At 39.1% G+C, this 16562-nt stretch overlaps 1 protein-coding gene across 1 annotated transcript in view; it reads right to left on the bottom strand.

The window, feature by feature from the left end:
- Nucleotides 1-10951, bottom strand: part of NUP133 (nucleoporin 133) — a gene marked incomplete at its 5' end in the record, with an annotated part of 35359 nt that extends 24408 nt beyond the window's left edge. The window contains 8 exons of the mRNA XM_082480440.1: nucleotides 399-469; nucleotides 556-711; nucleotides 1350-1520; nucleotides 3993-4124; nucleotides 5888-5995; nucleotides 7090-7193; nucleotides 8022-8140; nucleotides 10767-10951. Of these exons, the coding sequence (XP_082336566.1) occupies nucleotides 399-469; nucleotides 556-711; nucleotides 1350-1520; nucleotides 3993-4124; nucleotides 5888-5995; nucleotides 7090-7193; nucleotides 8022-8140; nucleotides 10767-10951 (1046 nt within the window). The remainder of the gene's footprint in view (nucleotides 1-398; nucleotides 470-555; nucleotides 712-1349; nucleotides 1521-3992; nucleotides 4125-5887; nucleotides 5996-7089; nucleotides 7194-8021; nucleotides 8141-10766) is intronic.
- Between the last annotated feature and the right edge of the window lie 5611 nt (nucleotides 10952-16562).

A 16562-nucleotide genomic window follows, 5' to 3' on the forward strand; every position in this document is an offset into this window, starting at 1 on the left:
TGCAGTATAAAACTGAACCAAGGCACTTGTATTTAATTTAATTACATAAAATCACAAGAGATACTGAATTCTCTGCATTTGCTGGAACAAGTTACAATTGCTTACTTGCTCTCTTTGTGATATCAAGACAAAACAAATACCCAAACCTGATAAAATGACACTAAAAAAAGGACACTAAAAAAAGTGAAAGGAATTATTCTTAGGTAATGAATTTGTAATGCTAAAGAGAACGATAGTGTGAAGTATAGGATAATCTATTTATCTAATACGATATGTTTATTTTATCAACAGTGGCACTCAAAAAAATTAATTTGCAATTATATAAAGTTTTCGCAAGAAAACAGAAGACATTTATCTCATTAACATAAGTCCTACCAGATGCAAGTGTAATTCCTTACCGATTCTGTTGCAAATCCATGTATTGTATATTTACTCCTCCTTTGATATCTTCATAGTTACTTTCAGAACCCTAAAAAACAATTCAACTGACTTAAAACTATACATAAATAGGCTATTAACTAAACAAACACACAAATCCCTTCCAGGTAAGCTTACCCAAATTGCATCTGTAATATGTTCTTTCAGGATCCTGTTGATATCCCAGCTGAGAATATAACGTTCTGATGAATCCTCAATCTCCCATTTATATAGATTTGAACTTGTTAGCATATAAAAGCTTGATCTCTCTTTATCCCAGAGAACACTAGAAATCTGCATTTAAAAAAGAAAAAGCTAAAAAGGTTAAAGCACAGCCTTAATATTTGGATGCAACAATCTACACCACTCTCAGTCCGCCAAAAAAAAAAAAAAATAATCACTTTCCTGGGCAACCTATACAAGTTACACTACAAGATGAGAGTATTACGATAATTTCCAGAGCAGTCTTATTTTATAGACATAAGAACATCTATAGTAAGTACGTTTCTCATACTTTCCAACTTATGTGGAATTCACTGACAAAGCTCAACCCAATCACCATCCCTTGGCAACCCTAAATCAGAAAAGTAAAATTACATGTTACTTTTAGTTTCTTCAAGTAGTAATGAGGCTATTCCTAGAAAGAGGCAAGACTTTGTATCATTGCATGTTCCCCAGGAAGTATTACTACTTTAAAGGCTACTTTTATTCAGATCTAAAGAGCAAGTCAGCGTTCTCCTTTACAAAGCATAGAGATTTATTTGGCTTCTCTCTTTCTTCCAAATTTAAAAAAAAAATAACTAACATAAATGAGTTGTCTTGTCTCTTTTTTTTGGTTATCATATATCCTTACACAGGCTTCTTCTTTCTTAAACACTGAGGCTAGAAATTACAGAGAGAAATCAAAGCATATGAATGTTTTTCAAGCTTACCACAGCATCATGTCCAGGAGACAATATACCCAGAAGAGAAGAAACCTTTCTACCAATTCCAGAAAACATGCCCTGGCCCTGTGGCAGGGCATGCTGATAAATCTTGCCAGAACTGTCTGGTATCAATCGAACTAGCTGGCCTCTGGAAGAAGATAAAATAAAGCTTCCTCCCTAACAAAAAGAAAAAGCAACTGTATTAAAAAAAAATTAAAATCACACTCCCAAAAGAATTCTAGCGTCAGATAAAACTCTTTATGTCAGCTCACAAGGGTAAACACTTAAAAAAGAACAAGACACAAAATAAATAAAAAAAAAAGAGAGCATTAATCACAAAAAAAAAACATTTAAACAAATTTTCCAAATTATTCTCTATGCTTGAATCAGTGCAGTGTATAGCTCACAGTATACTTTTTTAAATTTTAAATTATATTTTTGAAAAATATGAAAAGACAATACATTTAATCAATCTCTATAGGCACTACTACATGTAATATTCGTATATCAAATTATGAATTAAATAACACTCAACTTCCATGTGCGCATTTAAAACTTGAAGTGTTACTAAGCATACTATAACTTTTTTTTTTAAAATAGCATCTTATCCTATAGTACACTAATCTAAATGAACAGCATAACAAATCTTCGATCTGGTTATGTCAAAAAAGACTGTGGCAGGTAATTAAAATATTACTAGTGCATTAGTGAATGTATAACTGAGAACAGATATCACAATGCTGGTGTCGGACAAGGAAAGAAGACAATATGCAGATACAAAGAAATAAGTTGTTTTCTGTTGGGGTTTCTTTGTGGTGGTTTTGATTTTTTCTTTTTAATAAATAAACATTGGCACTAAGTCAAACATCTGACTGGTACTTAGCACTGGCAGAGACTCATTTTCTTATCATTGCATGACATTTTTATCCATGAAACTCTGTTTCAGTTTAACAAGAGAACTAAAATCTCATGTAATCCTAATGATAAAAAACAGCGTTATCTTTGCACTAAGAAAGTGTGGAAAAAGTCTTGTGCATTATGCAAAATATGCACTCCACTGTAGGCGCTTATATACCTCACTCAGGAGGCAGAGACTTCTGTTAGTGCATCTCTTGCCTGTCCTAATGGGTGCATCTACATTAGCACTTTAATTAATAACAAGAGTCTTTCTAAAGCGACCTTCTGTGAGTCCCCACATACTACCTGCTGGATCACGTCACACCACAGAGCAGTGTGAGCGTATCTGCTGCACATCCTTTGAATGAAACTAAACTCAAGGATGGGGTCTGACCATTAACAGACATTCATTTCATGCAGCTAGGCTGGAACTAGTTTAAAATAACAACTCCCTCTCCCAGAATGACCACTACAGATAGTGGCATTGCCTCAGCACTAACCTTTATAGATTCTGAAATACTTGCTAACACAGACATAGCCTTCATGCGCCCTCCACCAAGGCATTAAAAAAAGTGCCTTTAATTCAAAACTGGTCAAAGTTTGTATATTACAGGGAACAAACAAAGCCTGTTAGATGCACAACAATTTTCAAAAAAAAAGGAATACTAGGGGCCTTGAGGTTGCTGAACAAATGAACTGTTTACCTGTACAGGAAACGTTCACAGAACAAAACTAAAATAAAATAAATTAAAAAAAAACAAACCAAACAACAAACCAGCACCATTTTCATGATCATACTATATAAAAATTTTGCTAAAGGTTAAATCTGCCCAGTGACAGGATGGCTAATTAAGTACTGTTCTCACATACATAATGTAATGCAGCTTTAGAACACCGATTAATAAAAGTGCTCTCTTCTGGAAAAAAAATAATTCCTCTAGCTCTGAATTGATGTCAATGTTTCAACTACAGGTGTGATAAGACCTTACATTCCTCATATTGATATCCGAAACTTGGACACAATTCAACTCTAATACAGTAGGTACATATTAGTGTTAACACTTGAAACTCTTAAGAAAATTGTCATTAAGATCACTGTCTTCTGATTAGGTTTACAAAAGTTTACGACATGCTGATGCCCTAAAATAATATTTATAATATAGGATATGAACAGCAGATGCTGAAAAGATTATAAAATAAAGTGTTTTGAAGGAACACACATTGTAACACACACTGAATTTTTTTTATATATTCCGTTTTGAGAGTTTTCCCCATTTAGGCACATCAACAGCATAAAAAAGGATTTCTGAGTACCATTCATAATATACTTGTTTATTACTTTCATATAGAAATCTCTCAAATTCAGTCACTAGTGAGCTATACCACAAGATGCTGAGTGCTTGGTCTGCGGATTCAGATGAAGTAGTTCTCTGGTTTTGTGATAGCAGGAAGTAATCACAGTAGTAATACTGACACACCTCATTGGCTGAGGTACCAAACCAGTCCTGTCAACCTTGCAATTGAATCTTGCATGCTTGCCTGACTTTAACATTATTATTTATGACTTCAGTCATCTCTGCTACTTCAGATCATCACACTCATCAACAATGTCTGAAATTACTCCTCAGAATATTTCATAGTTCACATTGCAACATTTATTGGAGATCTAGGACTGATAATGTAAAGCACACTTTTTAATTTTTAAATGAGGAATTAAAGCAGTATTGTATTATAAATCATACTGTACTGTACCTTTACTGCTGTTAAGAAACTGCACAGAGCGCCTCCAAAGTCTGTGGAAGTCTCTGTATAGGAACCTTCATGTGCAAGATTGGGCCAGTAGCGCACAGAACCTTCGCTGGTAGCAACCATTATTGCCAGAGACTTGAAGTGAGAAAATAATTAACAGCACATGCAAGATAGTAATAATAATCAGAATGCAGCTTTAACTAAAAGATGTTATTTTACATATCAAGGTTTTCTGTGAAAAACACACAAAAAGTAATATATACATATGGATACACACTGACAAATCTAGAACTGAATTGCAAAATGATTCTGTAACATAACTTAATGTGTGCAGGGCATGTTATACTTGTTCATTTTGCTAGCAATAATATTTTCTGCTGGTTCTTGTTCCTGATAATTTAGGGTCTGCTATTAAAATGCAAGCAAAACTTACAGTTGCAAGACAGAAAAGAAAAGAGACTGTAGAGAATTCCAGATGCCAAGAGTTACAAGCTACTATGGAATACTTAAAATGTGACTATAATTTAGTAAAGAAAGCTCTCTAGTGTCATTAAGAGAAATATCAAATCACATGGTGGCTCTTCCCTTCATAAATACATAAGCCCAGTGTGCCTACGTTAGGGCTTCTGACTCAGGAAATCACTCAGATACCAAATTCAAATCATGAAGCAAGAGACTGTTGAAGTAGATATTTAGAGAGAAAGCGTTGTACCTAATCTACCAGTTGTTGGAAAAAAAAAAAAAAATAATAATATCACAGAACAACAGAAGAACTGTAGCTGAAAGCCGTTACTGAGCTCCTTGGAGTCTTCTCACTGATTTTTGACTAGACACAGATCTTCACAAAACAAACACAGTTGGCTAGTGAACATCGTAACAATTATAAAAACACCACTTTGTCCTTTGTGATTCCTGACCATTATTTAATAACTTTCATTTTAGTGAAATATTTTCTACCACTAATATTTCTACCTCACTCTATAAAATCATAGTATCCATGCATAGCTCACAAGCTGAAGAAAGATGAAATAAAAAAAAATAATCTTGGTTTAGGTTTATTTCCTCTTAAACTTCTTTGGGTATGACTAAGTCATACAGCACTTAGAGTTTTAAGAGCTAATCACAAGACACTATGATTGTTTTTCATCATCGGGAAGTGTAACACAATAACAAGTCAAAAGAAAAGACCCTATTACATATTCTGTACTGTTTCTTCCTTCCAAAGACAACTGCTTATCCAGTCTTATTAGGCGCACAACATATATTAACTGAAAACTACACCCAAACTGAAAATGAGAGCTTCTTTTCTTCACGAATGATAGTAACAGACACATTAACATACTTTCAGAAAACTTAACCGATCTTCAAACCTCACGCTCTAGCACAGTATGTTATGAAAAGACACTTAGGAAAGCAACCAGTCAGCACATTAAATCATATGTCCTCCCAGTGCCAGCTCCTTAGAAAGCCCAGCCAAGGGAGGGTGCTGGTGTTTGCTTCTCATCCACGTGTACTCAGAATTAAACCACTGCAGAACAACTTTTTCAGTCAGCGTGCACTTAAATTGCACTTGCTTAGACTGAATATTTGATTGCCCTAGTGTTTGTTAACACAATACTTCTTAGTTTACTGTATTTTGTTTGTTATGAAAGCACACCAAGTAATCCTTAGGAAAACTATTATTTAATCTGATCCTATAATATGTGAATAGTGTAATTTGCAAAGACTAGCAGAATTTTGTTTATTTCAAACATATTTATTATAAACTATCAACCATGACCTTTTGAATAGATAGTACAACACCAAATGCAGTTTTCAAGTAAGTACTTGATAAAATATGATATATTCAAAGTTAGTCTAAAAGTATTTTTACACACTACAATTTAAAAGTTGATCACCTGCAGAGAAGGTGCTTCACCTGAGGAACTGAGACAAGATATAGCTGCTAAACTAGAACTCCACTGGAAGTCACTGGGTGGCAGCTGCAGTTCCTTGCACAGAGACAACTGTAAGAATGAAAGAGATGCCATACTGTAAGAATGAAAGAGATGCCATAATACACATGAAACTGGAAGAATTTATTCTTCTGCCACAAAGCCTTTAGACTTTTTGACCCTGCTAAAAATTAATTTTCAACTAGCCCAGACACTGCGTAAGGGAACCAAAAGAATGTCCCAAGACATATTCAGCAAGGCTGCCACAACCACCAAACTGCTAAAAAACACCTACTTGTACGTTTTCAAACATTACTCTTTTTCTTTAGTCATTTCTAAGTTTTTCTCACAACACTACAATATTGAATTATTTCTTTCCGAGGTGGAATTATTCAACCATTCCTTAATACAATATGCTAACAAGGCAGCAAACCAAAATTAAACTAGAATGGCTTGAGAAAGCTCACTAGGTAGTAACAGAGTGGAGCGGGGAAACACTCCTCCCTCCCCACCCCTGAAGTTAAACAATTAGAAAAATTTTAATCCCTTGAAAAATGTCTACAAGTACCAGAATGTGTATACCTGACACTCCACTGTAAGTGCAGAATCTGTATAATCAACATACGTTGCACTAATTGAAAGATATTGATTTTGTAACTACAGGCTTCCTCTGACCATACTTGCTATTCACTGAAATGATGCTGAAATAAATGCTGCCCAGAGGGGGGGGGGAAAATCTTGACGTAAGAAACCTAGATTAAATATATGTTCAGCAAGCTGAAACTAACCTTTTTTTTTTTTTGACAAGTTGAAAATCAGTCTCAGAATAATCCAAACCAAACTGTAACATGTCAACTAGTTTTTAACTATTAAAATAAGCTTTAGCAAGACTATCTAACATAAGAGACACACCTATTAAAATGCAAATAATTAATCTTAGTGTTAGGGTGATAATTAAAAATGAAGAGAGGATATAAAAACGTTCCGCTCCCTCAAAAGCTTGAGTTTCAGTTACTGTTGTTAGCATGACTTCAACCCCGCTGCTTTTGGGGGAAACCAAACAAACTCCAATTTATAAAGAAAATCTTGGTTTAAAAAAAACACAACTGAATAACCTGTTCAACTAGTGTAAAACAGAAGTTTTTCCATCTTGATCTTTCAGTTACCTTAGCTACTGGAGACTGACCAATCTTCCAAATAATCAGCCTCTCCTTATGGACTAGCCAGGCCCATCCACTTTCATCCACTTGAACGCTCAGCTGGTCATCAGCTACGTAAAAAGTAATGTTTTTAAAGCACTCAGGTTTTTAAAACACTGCAGAGTAATCTTAAAATCAATAAACTTTCATTCTCATATGAAAACAAGAAATATATTTTCTATTAAATTAAATTCCATGTTAGAACTTCCGTGTATTTGATTAAGATACCAAATTACTACATATAGTTTAAATATCCATTTCACAAATGCTCAGCTTTTGAGAGTGAAAAGCAAGACAATCCTAGAAGCTATTTCCATCAATTTACAGCAGATTACAATAACTTTGTAAATTGCTCAGCAATTTTAAGATTTTTTTTTTTTTTTTAAGATATGTATTTTTGATTCCTCTTATATTTACTACAAACAGAAAACTTATCCACAGGGAAAAACTGTTTAGAAGACCAATTTCTTGAATTCAGGGAAAGGTTTGTATCACTGAGGCTTTTATAAGTGGCAACAAATGTGGATTAAAAATAATAAAAAAAAAAAAACAAAAAAACATTAGACCATCCACTCTAGGACACAACAGAACCCAAACAAGTGAAATAGGTGAGAAAAAAAAAACAATAAGGAAAAGTTACTAAAAAACCTATTAGCTTTCTTTATAACCTTGGATTTTACAATACATTAGTTAAGACAGCACCTGAAGGATACTTACAAGCATCCATACCCACAAGGGTGTTATTACAATTATAGTTACATAGTTAACCAAGTTGGATTCAAACCAAGGCAGAAACATGTCAGTTTCCACTATAAAGTCAGCATTTAAATGGCATCAACAACATGTTCACACTTCTCTTGCCTGTCAATTTTCATGAGAAAGATAAAATCAGTTCTTACCATCAGCTTTCTTCAGGGCTTCCATAACCTTAATAGGCAGAGAGGATCCAAAAGCCTTAACATCATAGTTAATAGTCTCACTTGCTGAGGGATGCTGGATAACTCTGGTAGGAGTTGCTCTTAAACAGAACAAAAAGTGTTAGTTTTTTGTTGTTTCTTCATCAGTTTCAACAGACATTGTATCTGTTTCATTAGTATCTGTTTAGAAATAGATGTGATAAAATGGGTTTATACAAAATAAACACGCTCCCTCTTGGGAGCGCCATCTAAAGCAGTAATTTGGTGTCTCCTTACAAGCTGTTAGCTGTCATCAAATTCCTTTATTTTCTAAAGAACTGATTTTGAATATACATTCCTCACCCAGCAACAAAACCACTGTTGAACTTCTCTACATTCTGGTTATCTATAGAATAAAGCTATCCATGACGCCAGGAGAAGCTCAACAAGTTCTTCCTTGACCGCAGAGCCTATTTCTATCCCCAGTTCTAACACTGCTGGGCAGTACACACTGTGCGACATTTTGAACACCTGCGGCAGCTTGGATCAGTTAGCACTTCTACTGCTCTTGTCTTACTGTGGAGGTTAGAGTTCTTACCTGTTTCAGTCATTATTTGTTTCACCATATAATTTATAAAAGCTGCTTCACATCTTCCACCACAGCATAGGCCTGTCTTGTCTTTTGAACATGATTAAGTAGGTAAATTTCTCTGCTCTTAGAAAATACTGCTCTCTTTTTATTTCTCCTCACAAGTAAAATGATGTCACAGACCTCCCCAGAAATGCCCAAAGATGATGACACATAGCTAGAAGACAAGCCTGACACCCGGTTTGGAAAAATACCATATTAAACAGACCTGAAGTAACAGTTCCCCAAACCCAAAAATAGGCAATCTTGTTTATCTCAACAACAAATAGCTGCTTCTGAGAAAAGAGATTCTGAAACCCTGAAACTGATCTGGGGCTCATGTTAAATCTCAGTTTTGATTCATATGGAAGGGAGGAGAGGGGAAGCTGGGGGGAAGCCTAAACTTTGACTATTTTATCTTCTTTTTAAATACAGAGATTCTTATTATTTTCATTTTTTTTGTATACCAGGGATACACTGAAGAACCCTCAAATTAAAATACTAATAAGAGGTATTTAGAACAATGAACATGTGGTATTGTATACTTATAGTTGTGATGTATAATACCACTTTTAAACAACCTTAAAACAGTTCATCTATAAAATGTTTCAGTCGGAATTTGTTAGCATGAGAACAGAGTATATCAAATATCCTACAAAGTATCTGACAGCACCCAAGAAACCAGACTAATAAAGTCTTACTACTCCTGCAGAAAAGTAAATGAGCAAAATGAGCAAATGTAGATCAGTAACTTTTTTTTCCTCCTTTTCATACAGAAAAGTCATGCTTAACAGTTCTAACAGAATTTTCCGAAAAAAAAGTCAGCAAATACAATGCAGACAATATTAAGTACTTAAATTTCCCAAAATCTTTCAAAAAGATCCCTTATCAAAGATTCCTGAAGAAATCAAGGTGTGAGATACGAGGAGATGTCTTACTGTAGACCAAAACCCGTATAAAAGCAAGCGATAAGCAAAAACCATACAGAGGAAAGAAAGGCTAATTTATACACTTCAGGGAAGTTTCCATTCTATAAACCTGTACTGGTGTCTAAAATCTTCAGCAGTCATAAAAGAAACCAACTACCAGAGTGACAGTGCCTTGACTGTACGATATTATTCAGGACGGTCAAACAGCAAAAGGAACACCTGAGTTACTAAATACAGAATAAAAGGCAAAACAGAAAACATCGTGACAACTCCACATACAGCTTCTCGAGTAATAGGATGACATAGCACGCATGCATCTCAAAACGATATTGTAGAAGACACTGAAAAGAGATTTAAGGATGATCAGAGAGAGATACAGAGTATCTTACAATATGTCCAAGCAGAACAACAAATGGCAAAACTGCACTAATGAAACAGCAATGTTGTAACCTACAATGGCTTGAGCATATAAAAATGAGGCACAGTTTGCAGAGATGAAGTATGTTATTAAACCTTCTTGTATAGATAGCTGAAAGCAAGAGCTTTCATGCAGAGCCCTCTCATTAGGCTCATTTAGAAGTACACCTTAATACATCTACTGAGGCTCAGGACCAATACAATCTAACTGCTGACTATTACACATGACCAAATGACACTTTTTCCCCTCCAGTAAGGTTAAATGATTTTATCTAACTCAAAGCCTATATGTCTGCATCTGGGTTTTGGTTGTGTTTGTAAGATTCAAGGAAGAGATTCAGATGGCAAGCACATGAACACTTGGCTCTTTTTTTCCCTTTTTTTTTTTTTTTAAATTATGATACTTTTTTCTACTTTTCTAAAATCACCAGCTTAACTTCCTAATAGCTCTCTCAACAACTACTGCTACTTTAGCGAACGAAAAGCCAGCCTGTTCGCATCCTTGGGGACAGTAACCTCACCGCGCGGGACAGAGCCTTTCCCCAGACAACAACCGGGCGGGCCTCCCCCGAGCAGGGCGGCCGGGGCCGGGAGGGGCAGGCCGCCACCTCCTCCCCCCGTAATGCCACCAGCGCCAACGCCACCTCCCCTCGCCGGGGCAGGGAGACAGCCCGGCGGCGATGCCGAAGGGCCCGGGGGACTCAGCAACGGCCCGGAGGGAGAAGGCGGCTGCCCGGCCCCGGCCCCTGCCCCGAGCCCGGCCGAGGGACTCACCGGGCGGAGAGGGAACCGCTCCTCCGCCCCACCGGGGAGAACAGCACCGGCGAGCTGGCTGCCGCCACGACGGCCAGGTTCTTCCTGCCGCCCGGGCGGGAGAGAGGGCTGGGGGCGGCGCTGCCGAGGTTCCTGCGGGCCGACCCGCCGGGAGTGCGGGGTGAAGCGGGCGCCGAAGGGAACATGGCTGAGGAGAGAGGCGCGGGGCCGGCACGGGATTCCCGCCGGGCGCCGGATGATTGCGTCACTCCAAAGCGCGGCGCAGCCCCTGCCGGGGAGCGGCGGAGACCCCGCGGCATCTGCGCGCGCCGTCGCCCTCGCAGGCCGCTGGCCCCTTCCTAGTTCCCCTCAGTACGGCCCAGCAAGCGGGAGGCTGCGCTCCCTCATAAATACACACACCGCCGGTGTCACAGGCTCGGGCGTTGACGCTGAAGTGTCCGATTTCTACCTGCGCTGCCCCAGAGCTCTCGCCGCGCCTCAGGGTTGTGGGCAACGGCTCGATGTCCAGGTGGAGACCAGTGACGAGTGGTGTTCTTCAGGGGTCGGTACAGGAGTGGTGCTATTTAACGTCTTTGTCGACGACACGGACAGTGGGATCGAGTGCAACCTCAGCAAGTTTGCCGATGACACCAAGCTGTGTGGCGCGGTTGACACGCTGGAGGGGAGGGATGCCATCCAGAGGGACCTGGACAGGCTGGAGAGATAGGCCCATGCCAACCTCATGAAGTTCAGCAAGGCCAAGTGCAAGGTTCTGCACGTGGGTAGAAGCAATCCCATGCACAAATATGGGCTGGGTGGAGAATGGATTGAGAGCAGCGCTGAGGAGAAGGATTTGGGGGTGTTGGTGGATGAGAAGCTCAGCATGAGCCAGCAATGTGCGCTCGCAGACCAGAAAGCCAGCTGTATCCTGGGCTGCATCAAAAGCAGGTCGAGGGAGGTGATTCTCTCCCTGCTACTACAGGTCACAAGTGGTGTTCCACAGAGCTCAGTACTGGTACCAGTTGTCTTTAATATCTTTATCAATGACCTGGATGAGGGGATCAAGTGCACCCTCAGTAAATTTGCAGATGATACCAAGTTGGGTGAGAGTGTTGATCTGCTTGTGGGTAGGATGGTCCTACAGAGGGATCTGTACAGGCTGAATGAATGGGCCAAGGCCAATGGTATGAGGTTCAACAAGGCTAAGTGCCGGGTCGTGCACTTGGGTCACAACAACCCCATGCAGCGCTACAGGCTTGGGGAAGAGTGGCTGGAAAGCTGCCCGGCAGAAAAGGACCTGAGGGTGTTGGTGGACAGCCAGGCGAACATGAGCCAGCAATGTGCCCAGGTGGCTGAGAAGGCCAACAGTATCAGGAATAGTGTGGCCAGCAGGACTAGGGCAGTTATTGTCCCCCTGTACTCAGCACTACTGAGGCCCCACCTCAACTACCAGTTTGGTTTTGGACCCCTCACTACAAGAAAGACTGAGGTGCTGGAGTGTTTCCAGAGAAGGGCAACAAAGCTGATGAGGGGTCTGGAGAACAAGTCTTATGAGGAGCAGCTGAGGGAACTGGGGTGTTTAGCCTGGAGAAAAGGAGGCTGAGGGGAGATTTTGTCGCTCTCTACAACTACCTGAAAGGAGGTTGTAGAGAGGTGGGGGTTGGTCTCCCAAGTAACAAGCCATAGGACAAGAGGAAACAGCCTCAAGTTATGCCAGGGGAGGTTTAGATTGGATATTAGGAAAAAATTATTCATCAAAAGGGTTGTCAAGCATTAGAAAAGGCTGCCCAGGGAAGTGGTGGAGTTGCCATCCCTGGAGGTATTTAAGACAAGTAGACATGGTGCTTAGGGACATGGTTTCGTGTTTGTTTTGGCAATGTTAGGTTGATCGTTGGACTTGATGATTTTAAAGGTCTCTTCCAACCTAGACAATTCTATGATTCGATGATTCTATACCTCACTCTGGTGAGACCCCACCTGGAGTACTGCGTCCAGCTTTGGAGTCCTCAGCACAATAAGGACATGGACCTGTTGGAGAGGGTCCAGAGGAGGGCCGCGAAGATAATCAGAGGGCTGGAACACCTCTCCTATGAAGACAGGCTGAGAGAGAAAGCTGGAAAGAGGGGCATTTTACCAGGGCATGTAGTGATAGGACAAAGGGTAATGACTTCAAGCTGGAAAAGGGTAGATTTAGATTAAAAATTAGGAGGACATTTTTCACTCTGAGGGTGGTGAGACACTGGAACAGGCTGCCCAGAGAATTTGTGGATGCCCCATCCCTGGAAGTGTTCAAGGCCAGGCTGGATGGGGCTCAGAGCGACCTGGTCTAGTGGGAGGTGTCCCTGCCTATGGCAGGGGGGTTGGAACTCGATGATCTTTAAGGTCCCTTCCAACCTAAACTATTCTATAAATCTATGATTTTTCCAGAGGAGGAGAACAGAAGGAGATGGCTTCAGGCCCATGGTGATGTCGTGACCTTGGGAGTATGGGGGTGTTACCGTGCCCTCCTTCCCAGCACAGGAGCCTGGGTGGCCGCTTTCCTCACCCAGCAGCTCAGGTGGCCAGCGGTGTGAGTTGGTCTCAGACAAACACAAGTCCCCTCACTTGGGTCTTCCTGAGGAAGGCTGGATGCACACAGTCCTTTGTTATGCTCCCAGAGGGATGCACAAGGCTGGATTTGGGAACCATTTTTCACTGAATTCATGCAGTTCTGGTGCTAACTGACTTGAGCAGAGAAAGGTGGCTGGATACACTCAAAAAACTGCTGTTGAAAGATGGCTGTTTGGCATTTTTGGAAGGACGTATTTTGCACTAATAGAATTCCCTAATTTTTAAAATAGCCTGTGCTGTAACCTGTGTTTGACCTCAAATTTCTAATAAAAAAGAAAATATTCCATGCAAGCCTTGGTATGTTTCACATCTATGGTAAATAACAATCATGCACTACAACTATTCAATGGTCTAGAATTAGATTTTAGTTTTAAAAGGAAACTATATTTTCTCATTGAAACAAAAAACTGCATTCATTTGTATGAAAAGCTTTCAGAAGGAATATATGTACCATCTACTCGGGGAAGAAGTTGAGTTGTATGTATATTATAGATGAAGCTAATTAGTTAAGATAAAATTAACTAAAAATAGAATATTCAAAAATTTCCCATCAATTCCCCAAAATAATGTTCTTTGATTAAAAAGAGTTACGGCTGTTAAGCTTTCTATGTGGATTTTGGTCCAGTATGACCATACCTGAAATGCAGAGGAGATAAACTTGAGATGTTTCATCTGGCTGTACTGAAATAGGAAGCACCTGTCTATTTCAGTGCTTTGCCTTTTAACTTTACTCCGTTTCCTTTTGCTTTGATTTTATGGGAAAAACAAAATATGAACATTTAGTGGAACCTCACTATACTATTAAATTAATGTAGTATTATTCTATATAGCCTTCTCTATTATGCAGCGATGCTAAATTATCACGTTACTGTTGTTTCCTCAAGAAAAACAAACCAAACTAAACCAGAAAATGCACACACAAACAAGCAAATAGGGAAAAACTGAGTAAAATTCAAGCAGCCATCCACATTCCCCAACATCCATGAATGGTGACGTTCAGATTATTTTAAAAACTGAAAGCTCCCCTTCACATCTCGTTTCTAAAATATTTAAGATTATGCAGTGTGAGCAGTCGATTTTTGCTGACTGAATCCTGCATGCACTTTGCTACACTTCTCGGGGAATTACTCGGCTTCTTTTTGCTGTCCCAGCCCTCTGTGAAGAGCTCCATCTTCAGGAGAGAGGATACAACTCAACCTTTAAATCTCATTTTCGACCCAGAAATAGTTTGTGCTGATACTGGTTAGAGGCTTCACCAGTTCGGGGACTCATGTGGTATTGTTTTTCACATGAAAAGGAGAATGTCCGGCAGGCAATTTTGACAATACTGACCACCTAGTGGGGACCTGAACTAAGAGAATGGAAATAGCAGACTTATATTAGAGCCACAACTTCAAAATATATGGGATTAATAATCTTTTTACTTCTGTTTTTTTTTATTTATTGATGGATGGATTGAAAAGCAGTCTACAAAATACTGCTTGGATAGCCTAACCACAAATAGCTGCCTACCTATTTAGAAAGAGAATTAGTTTGAAAGGACAGCAGCAACCTCCATCATCTGCAGAGGAAACAAAATTCTCTTGAATTCATTAACTGAATATGCCTTAGGGAACTATGCAGATGTTTAAACAAAGATGTGTATAAAAGATCAGTACCATTTTCTTCTTCGTAAGGTAAGAAATGTAATGTCTTGCTCATCAGAATACAGAGTTCCCTGACAGGTCAGAGATCTATTGGATCATTGCATCATGAGTTTAAGACCCCTTAAGCAACTGGAAACTATTCTCCCTATTCAAGTCAGCTGAAAGTGCTGAGCAGTGGAAATGCAAAGACAGCACTGGCAGAGATCACAGAGGCAGGGTATTTTCTTCTATTACTCCCCTAACTGGAATCCACTCCCTTTTCAGGGATGAAAGTATTGACAGAAAAGAGGCTCTCTGTATCCGAAGATTAAAGCAAAAAGTTGCATTTACTACTTGAAACCCAAGTGAAAAGAATTTCAGCTCTTTCAGTGATGCTAGTCATTAACTGCAGTGATGATGTTGTGATCAGTACTCTATTTAAGCATTAAAATGAATATTTTATAGGTAGATTAAGTAATAAAGTTACTCACGAAACTTTATTTTCATTGTCTTATTTCTCTTGGGGAAAACGTTCATGCTGTCAAGAATCAGAAAACTATTTGGGAACACAGTAAAGGGATTAAGCATACATTGAGGGCTGACCTTAATCATTGAGTCTCCAAATACTCAACCCTAAGAAATACCTTTAATTTAGCAAGGTAGTTTTGAAACCAACCAGATACAGTATTTAAACCCCCAAAGTCATGACTGGGTAGCAAAAGTTAAGGAAGGAAATAGCTCTGGCCTCTGAGGCAAGGGCGAAAAAGGCAGTATTAATAAAATACTTCAAAATGATGCCCATAGGTACCAACTAAAATACAGCAACTGGTGAAAGAAACTGAAAAATGTTTATATTACATATTTGAGATACTTGTGTGCATGTAAAACTAATTACATTTATTTTTGCGTGTCTGGGAAGTAATCTTTACTACTTGTATACACAGAAAAGATATGTTTAGGCCAAAGTTGAACACTAGTGTGTGCAGCGTAAAAGAGAGATGGTCTTGTATAGTGTGCTGCACCAGGGCTACAAGGACACTTTGAAACCTCTACCAATTCTGAATAAGATCTGGCCTTTCCTTCAGGAAATGTTGGATAAGTTTAATTTGACTTAAGTTGTATTTACCAGTGATCAAAAGCATTTCTGAGTACCTTTTGGCCTTTGGAATACACCAGGAGTAGCACAGCTGTGTTTTGAGCTGTTAATACCATCCCTCATGGAACCGAACCTCTTCCTATGAACAGTAGCTTAAACAAAACAAAGAGCAGATATACAGTATTAATAAAAACTGAAGGGGGCAATGATGAAAAATACAGTCAGTGAACTTAAAGGTTGGTTTCTTGGTTTTCTTTCTGATGCAGTGTCAGACACTCTCACATTAAGTCTTTTATACATTGCACAGCCCCTTTTAGCCCTACAGACCATGCTGCACAAGGCAGCAGTGTGAAACAGAAGTCCTTCGCAAAAGACGCCTATCAGGATTGTTAGAGATACACCAAGAGTTTCCACCTTCGACAGGAAGGTCTTCAACTTTTGTAAAGAAAATAATGCAATACTTTCTTTTTTCTTTTCTAATTTTTA

The sequence above is a fragment of the Vanellus vanellus genome (genome assembly GCF_965231255.1).
Source record: "Vanellus vanellus genome assembly, chromosome: 3".
NCBI lineage: Eukaryota > Metazoa > Chordata > Aves > Charadriiformes > Charadriidae > Vanellus > Vanellus vanellus.